The sequence below is a fragment of the Silurus meridionalis genome, chromosome 20 (genome assembly GCF_014805685.1).
Source record: "Silurus meridionalis isolate SWU-2019-XX chromosome 20, ASM1480568v1, whole genome shotgun sequence".
Taxonomy (NCBI): domain Eukaryota; kingdom Metazoa; phylum Chordata; class Actinopteri; order Siluriformes; family Siluridae; genus Silurus; species Silurus meridionalis.
Window position 1 is genome coordinate 19,161,989 of NC_060903.1, and position 8,717 is coordinate 19,170,705.

The 8,717-nt window shown below is 39.7% G+C and overlaps 1 protein-coding gene across 2 annotated transcripts in view; it reads right to left on the reverse strand.

The window, feature by feature from the left end:
• Window positions 1-214: 214 nt before the first annotated feature.
• usp45 (ubiquitin specific peptidase 45) overlaps window positions 215-8,717 on the reverse strand; it is a 25,235-nt gene continuing 16,732 nt past the window's right edge. For both annotated transcript variants that reach the window (XM_046876372.1, XM_046876373.1), the window contains exons 9-18: window positions 8,320-8,407; window positions 6,919-7,000; window positions 5,711-5,802; window positions 5,524-5,580; window positions 5,242-5,367; window positions 2,458-3,043; window positions 2,076-2,173; window positions 1,843-1,929; window positions 1,085-1,226; window positions 215-920 (exon numbers count right to left, since the gene is read on the reverse strand). In XM_046876372.1, the coding sequence (XP_046732328.1) occupies window positions 790-920; window positions 1,085-1,226; window positions 1,843-1,929; window positions 2,076-2,173; window positions 2,458-3,043; window positions 5,242-5,367; window positions 5,524-5,580; window positions 5,711-5,802; window positions 6,919-7,000; window positions 8,320-8,407 (1,489 nt within the window). In that variant the 3' untranslated portion in view covers window positions 215-789. The remainder of the gene's footprint in view (window positions 921-1,084; window positions 1,227-1,842; window positions 1,930-2,075; window positions 2,174-2,457; window positions 3,044-5,241; window positions 5,368-5,523; window positions 5,581-5,710; window positions 5,803-6,918; window positions 7,001-8,319; window positions 8,408-8,717) is intronic.

The window sequence follows — 8,717 nt, forward strand, 5'->3', positions numbered from 1 at the left end:
ACGCTCTCAGGTTCCTGCTGCAGCTTCACTAAGAACGCAGTAGAGGATTCATCACCCTGAGATCCTGCACTGTACATGGCCTACTCATTTCACCTTTAAATGTGTGATGTGTGTGTTCTCCATCTGATTTATATCAGATTATATGATAAAGATCCTCTCTCTCACACACACACACACACACACACACACACACACACACACACACACGAAGCAGTGAATCACACAGCATGAGATTTTATTTCCTCCGGTGTATGTGTGTGTGTGTGTGTGTGTGTGTGTAGGTTGATCAGATTGCCTTCAGGATTGAGCTGTAGTATATTGATGGTGATGAATGGTCTCACTGATGTTCTTCCTGAGGTTCTCTGCACCAGCAGGGTGTGGAGGAGAACCCCAGCTCCACGCTCTGATGTGTTCTAAGCTCTTTGGTTTTTGTTGCTTGAGATAAGAAACATTTCTTTAACAGGTGAAATGTGATGAGAGACAAACAGCGAGACACAGAGACCCAAAAATATAAATACTTCTACAGTTCAGAACATTTTCTACTCATTACAGTGTCTCAGAAACGACCTGCGATCAGCTTGCAGGCAAATTCCTCATCATCATCATCATCATCATCATCATCATCTTCATTTTCATAATAAATCATATATTAACATAAGTCTCATTCACACATGGCTTTTTAAACCACAGATTTTGTGTGTTGATGTGTCCTATAGCTGATTGTATGCTGCATCCACAAAGGAACATCAGTGATGCCAGAACAGAAGAGTTCCATAAGTAATGGCACCCCTAGAGGAGCTCCTCATAGAACAGCAAGTACGCCTGAGAGTTCAGTACTCGAGATTCAGGAACCGTCTGAACACTGGTGTCACTCACGTACACCCACTGACCTGGAGGGGGCGCCCCGGCTTCTCTACATCCTGAAACACACACACGCGCACAAACACACGCACGCACGCACACAGACACACACACAGAGGTATTGCAAATTGCTTCCTTTCTTTCTTCTGTAATTCTCCAATCCTAATTACATCTAGATCCTAGCAGTGTGTGTGTGTGTGTGTGTGTGTGTGTGTGTGTGTACCAGATTGACTCCTGAGTTGTTCACACTTGCGTTGTGGTGTTCGGACTTTGACATACGCTGTGTAATGGCCTCCTCGCATCGAGCCGCTGTGTTCCACAATACCATACAGACTGTAGAGAACCCGCTCTCCAGAACCCTGGTTCTTTACACACACACACACACACACACACACACACACGATAAATACTCTATATATGTAAAAAAAAAAATATATATATATAAATAAAATAAATAAAAAAGCTGTCAATATTAATGTTAACCAAGTCATTTTAACATTTTTCACGTTTATTCACGTCGTTTCTTTACTCAGATATAGAAAAACTTAACCCACAGTAAAAAATTATTTGTAGCCACTAAATGTTTTTAGTCTCAAATCAGCATCAAAATCCACCATGATGCACACATCCGGCAATTAAAACCGTCCGTGTGGAAACAACAAAGGTTCCATTTGGTGTCCAGATGATTATGTAATTTAAAACACTATAATTACTTTAAAACATTTACAATAATATTTAGTCTTTATGCTCTATGTTGAGTTTGGTTTCACTAATAATAAACATACATTTGCATAAATCAATATTTGTCCGTGTCCATGTTGATTACAAATAAAAACATTTAAAAAGTATTAATTTAAAGTACATTTAGAACTGATAAAAATGTGCAATAAAGTTGTGATGAAATATTGAAATGAATTTAAAGGACTGGCAGCTGAAATATATGTAAATATAAACACTGAGGACTGGGTGAAGGTTGAAGACCTTGCAGGAGGCAGAGCAGAACGGAGCTAAATCCAGAACGAGTGGAAAATCAACATGCCGATTCACCTTCCGCAAGTTCATCCCGGCCTGCACACACACACACACACACACACACACAGCGTGTGATGTTATAGTTCACTATCTGATGTGTGTTTAATACTTTATGAGTGTGTGTGTGTGTGTGTGTGTGTGTGTGTGTGTGTGTGTGTGTGTGGGCGTGAGTGTATACAAACCTGATGAAAACGTTTAAGGTGCAGTGTGACAACTGGTGGCAGCTGTGAGATTAGCATCTGCTTTCGGGCGCTCGTGTACACCTTCTCTACTTTCTTATCTGTAACACACACACACACACACACACACACACACACACACACACACACACACACTACATAAATACTTTACATCACATTTAACATTTAATACTATGATAACTGTTATTGGTCTATAACTGCAGTGGGGGCGGGGTGGAGGCGGGGTCCTGATTTGTAATGAATGAATAATTGATAGGAATAAAAATTGAACACTTTCTATACTGCACAGGTCATTCAAATATTTTACTATCTTAGATATTAAGAGGATGTGTGTGTGTGTGTGTGTGTGTGTGTGTGTGTGTACCTCCACTCCTCCTGTGCTGTCTGTGGCGTTTCTCAGTGCAGTTCTCACACAGCAGCTTGTTGTTTCCCATCAGCAGCTCGATGGAGGTGAACTGATGGAGGCAGGACTGCACTGAACACTCCTTGGACGCTGGAGTGTAGCTGTGTGACAGCGCCTGGAACGCCCCCTGCTGGTCTCTCTCCTTCTCCCGCTCTCTCTCTCTCCCCTCACCTCCATGTCCGAGTGATAGACCGCCGAGCGGCGTGTGCACTAACCCCAACTTAGACACCGCGCTCACTAGCTGCTCGACCGCACTTCCTGTCTGCTCCCCGACTAAAGGGGCGTGGCTTGATGCAGATGGGGCGTGGCTTACGCAGGAGGAAGACGAGGTTTTATTAGAGGAAGTGGAGATTCCCACCGAGCACTCAGACTCCGACGCCTCACTGTCTGCGTCGTTGCTGCTGTCTTGAGGGGAGGAGTCTTTATCGCTGCCATCTGACTGGCTGCCCACACAACTCGAACATTTGGTGTCTTCTCGTGGGGTAGATGTCGATTGTTCTCTTCCTTTGGGGTCCTGACAAGTGGACGAGCGTCGAACCTGCGGCTTCTACAGGCACATTACAGAACCAACAGGCTGAAGAATAGTTTTTACCCTCAGGGTATTTAAATCCTCAGTGAACTATAATACAGTCTCACTGCAGACTACACAATATCTGTCAACACACCGGGACTACACAATATCTGTCAACACACTGGGACTACACAATATCTGTAAACACACCGGGACTACACAATATCTGTAAACACACCGGGACTACACAATATCTGTCAACACACTGGGACTACACAATATCTGTAAACACACGGGACTACACAATATCTGTAAACACACCGACTACACAATATCTGTCAACACACGGGACTACACAATATCTGTAAACACACCGGGACTACACAATATCTGTAAACACACCGGGACTACACAATATCTGTAAACACACCGGGACTACACAATATCTGTAAACACACGGGACTACACAATATCTGTAAACACACCGGACTACACAATATCTGTAAACACACGGGACTACACAATATCTGTCAACACACTGGGACTACACAATATCTGTAAACACACCGACTACACAATATCTGTCAACACACGGGACTACACAATATCTGTAAACACACCGGGACTACACAATATCTGTCAACACACCGGGACTACACAATATCTGTCAACACACCGGGACTACACAATATCTGTCAACACACTGGGACTACACAATATCTGTAAACACACCGGGACTACACAATATCTGTCAACACACCGGGACTACACAATATCTGTAAACACACCGGGACTACACAATATCTGTCAACACACCGGGACTACACAATATCTGTCAACACACTGGGACTACACAATATCTGTAAACACACGGGACTACACAATATCTGTAAACACACGGGACTACACAATATCTGTAAACACACGGGACTACACAATATCTGTAAACACACGGGACTACACAATATCTGTCAACACACCGGGACTACAATATCTGTCAACACACCGGACTACACAATATCTGTAAACACACCGGGACTACACAATATCTGTAAACACACCGGGACTACACAATATCTGTAAACACACCGGGACTACACAATATCTGTAAACACACTGGGACTACACAATATCTGTCAACACACTGGGACTACACAATATCTGTCAACACACGGGACTACACAATATCTGTAAACACACGGGACTACACAATATCTGTCAACACACTGGGACTACACAATATCTGTCAACACACTGGGACTACACAATATCTGTCAACACACTGGGACTACACAATATCTGTAAACACACCGGGACTACACAATATCTGTAAACACACCGGGACTACACAATATCTGTAAACACACGACTACACAATATCTGTAAACACACCGGGACTACACAATATCTGTCAACACACCGGGACTACACAATATCTGTCAACACACCGGGACTACACAATATCTGTAAACACACCGGGACTACACAATATCTGTAAACACACGGGACTACAATATCTGTCAACACACTGGGACTACACAATATCTGTAAACACACTGGGACTACACAATATCTGTCAACACACTGGGACTACACAGGGGTGTAGGATCAGTAATTCACCCGACCTGGAGCTCTTCACACGTGGGATAACACTATTTGAAACATATTTGTATCATTGTATTATGATGATGATGATGATGATGATGATGATCTGTGCAATATTTTCCCATTTCCAATTTGCAATGTTTGTACTGCTATTGTTTTGCACTCTGATTATATTCTGCTGTTTATACTGTTATATTTATACTTCAGTGTATTTATCTTTTGTTTATTTTTGGGTTATTGTGTAGTTGTTGTGTATATTGTCGTATTGCTGCTGGTGTCTGAGCTAAAAAAACAAATTTCACTCAGACAATAATAAAGTCTCTTTATGCTGATCTACCAAAAAAAAGTCACAATTTCTATTTTTCTTGTTTTCTATTGTGCTGTAGGACCAAGTTTGCACTTGACTAAAGTAATGGCACCCCTGTATGAGTCACATGGTTCTGTGCAGCTGTGATGTTAGATAAATATGTGTTAAAAAGTGAGGACCAGCAGGTCAAAGGTCAGTAATGAGAGATTATTAAATCATCTTATCTGATGTTATATATATTGGGAAAAAATATGAGGGAAAAAATAAATAAAGAAAAAGTGAATGAGAGGAATCAGACAGTCTAATCTCAGGTGTACGCTACCTGGACGCTCGGCTTCTTCCCGTCATGGCCGCTGTGTGAATGAGGCGGATCGTCTGCGCGGCCGCTCGGGGACTCCTGCTCTCGGCTCGGTTTACTCAACCTGCCCGAGTTTGAGGGTTTGGAGATCTGTTGGATTCAAAAAACCCACAAACAAACAACAAGCACTTGAACATGAGAGGAGAGGAGATCTTTATAAGATAACTGGGGAAATAAAAGAGGTAGAAATGTCAGAGACAGGAGCATTGTGGGAAAGAGAATAAATAAAACTGCAGAATGTCTCACTCTCTCCTCAATGATGGGCAGAGAGATGTCGATAAAAGCCTCCTTCACTGTAGAGATCTGAAATATAACACACACACACACACACACACACACACACACAATAAATCAGTTCAAGGGCAAATATGAGGAACACACACACACACACACACACACACACACACACACACACACTTGTAGCAACACTTACATGTTCACACTCTTCACACATAATAGTGTTCGTCAACTCGCCGACAAAGATGCGATCAACAAAGTTCATCTTCACGCCCTCTTTACCGTAGGCTGTCTCACACACACACACACACAGTATATAAAGTAGAATGTTAAATGAACAGAAAAGAGAGAAGAGAAGGTTGAGGAGTTTTAGATGTAAATGTGATGAGAGCAGTGAAGTGCCTTTCAATGAAAACATGTCAGTTCAGAGAATCAATTAAAGAAAATAAAATCCTAACGAATTCGCTAACGACATGCGGGACCTTGCGATCATTAACAGAGGAAACCTGCATAATGCTCACGGTGCTTTATATTCATGTTAAAAGTATGTAATAGTAGGAATGGATTTATAGAACATTATAGAATTATGTTCAGGTTTATGGCTCAAAGTTTCAGCAGAATTTTTTCTCACACCAGTAATGCACTCAGGGTTGCCAGATTGGTCTGATTTAACTGTTTCTAATCAGATTCAGGATGGAACAGGTAGAAGAATCTGGTAATATGGAGTTAAAGCAGTGTGAACGTCTTATATGTGAATCACTGCCTCATCTGCCTGTCCGGTGTGTACAGACTTACACCAGTTATAAAGCACACATACACTGATAATAACCTTTTATAAACTCCCTTCTTTTAAAGTAAAATAGATGAAGTCCATTATAACAGCTCTATATATCATTATAACAGCTCTATATATCATTATAACAGCTCTATATGTCATTATAACAGCTCTATATATCATTATAACAGCTCTATATATCATTATAACAGCTCTATATATATCATTATAACAGCTCTATATATCATTATAAATGCTCTATATATCATTATAAATGCTCTATATATCATTATAACAGCTCTATATATCATTATAACAGCTCTATATATCATTATAAATGCTCTATATATCATTATAACAGCTCTATATATCATTATAACAGCTCTATATATCATTATAAATGCTCTATATATCATTATAACAGCTCTATATATCATTATAACAGCTCTATATATCATTATAAATGCTCTATACAATTAGAACAGCTCTAGAATCATCATGTAAAATGTTTACTCAGTGTTTAAATAAAAAATTAAATATGAGGTCTTAGATTTAATCTGGCTGCCACTAACTGGTGACATCACTCTATTTGTGTGTGTGTGTGTGTGTGTGTGTGTGTGTGTGTGTACCTTTGACCTGGCGTTTGGTCTCCTCATCAGCTGTTTTCTCAGTGGGATTATTAAAAGCTTTCAGGATGGCTGCTTTGATTCGCTGTCGGGTTACAGAGGAGAGGAGACACTGAGCAGGACAATCTCTCTCTCTCTCTCTCTCTCTCTGTGTCTCACTCTCTTTCTCTCTCTCACTCTCTCTTACACACACACACACCATGTGTCTGAATACCTAACCCTAGTTCATTATCAAAGATTCAATAATGATTGAAGTACAAACAACAAGAACAGGTACACAATCATTAATATTATTATTATTATTATTATTATAGAATTTTTATATTTATAATGTTGACAGGGTCACCTGCAATCTTAATTCGTAATACATTTTTTTTAAGACATAATAAATAAAATGGCATCAGGAAGTGTGTGTGAGATCAACACATTTAATTCAACAACAAAAGACAACACCTGCCGGTTTAGGACACGCCCACTAATCACACACTGATCGTATCAAGTAAATGAGAGAAAGGAAAAGTATATAAACACTCTATATTATATTACACACACACATACACACAACAATTCTCATTAATCTCCCTTTTAAATACATTTGTGTGTGTGTGTGTGTGTGTGTGTGTGAGAGAGAGAGAGAGAGAGAACACTGCCACGGTACAGCACCAATCAATGTATAATTGTCAGCAGTATCTGTTCTTTTGTCCCTGATGTCTATCTAGGTCAGAAAACCAGGTTAATCCTCCTACATACCCTAAACGCACTAATTAATCTCACACACACACACACACACACACACACACACACACACACACACACACACACAAAGAATAAAGTATGTGTTTTATTTGTATTAATGATTTTAATAATTTAAAAGTGATTTTTTTATCACGTGTAAAACAGAATAAATATTACGCATATCTATTTGTATTTAGTAAATAAAGTCAGTAGGTGGAGTTTCATTAAGACCACGCCCCCTTATTATTATTGTCAATAATTTACAACAGTGCATGTGGAGGATTTGCCCTGTATGGGGGTCACACGAGGCCGAGGGGTTTTAATATGGCGTACAATCCAGAAACTGGACAATATCATAATTTTTATTGAACAATTCTTATAATTATAATATAATAATATAATATAATAATTATAATATATAATATAATAATATAATATAATAATTATAATATATAATATAATAATTATAATATAATAATAATAATAAAAATAATAATATTATAATAATATAATAATAATATATCTAGATTGTTTAATTCTGTGTTTTAATACTCAGGTTTAGTTTAAGGTTTAATAAAATGCTAAAATATACTGTATACATTTACTCTCTTGTGTGCATATGTGCACGCACACACACACACACACACACACACACACACACACACACACCTTGTTCTCCTCCATCCTGACCGAGTCCAACAGGTAGTGTAGGAGCTCCTGACTGTCCTGCTGCTGATAACCTTTAAAACGAGGAGCCCTAAAAGAGAGACATACACACAGACACACAGACACACAGACACACACACACACACACACACACACACACAGACACACACACAGACACACACACAGACACACACACACACAGACACACACATGCACACACACAGACACACACACGCACGCACACAGACAAGCACACATACACACACACACAGACACACACACACACGCACACACACGCACACACAGACACACAAAATACAGCCCAATGAATGTGTATTCTTTCTGCTCAAGGTCTCTCCTCCTGTGATGCTGTGTAAAGAAGCTCTCCACATTTCAGTCAT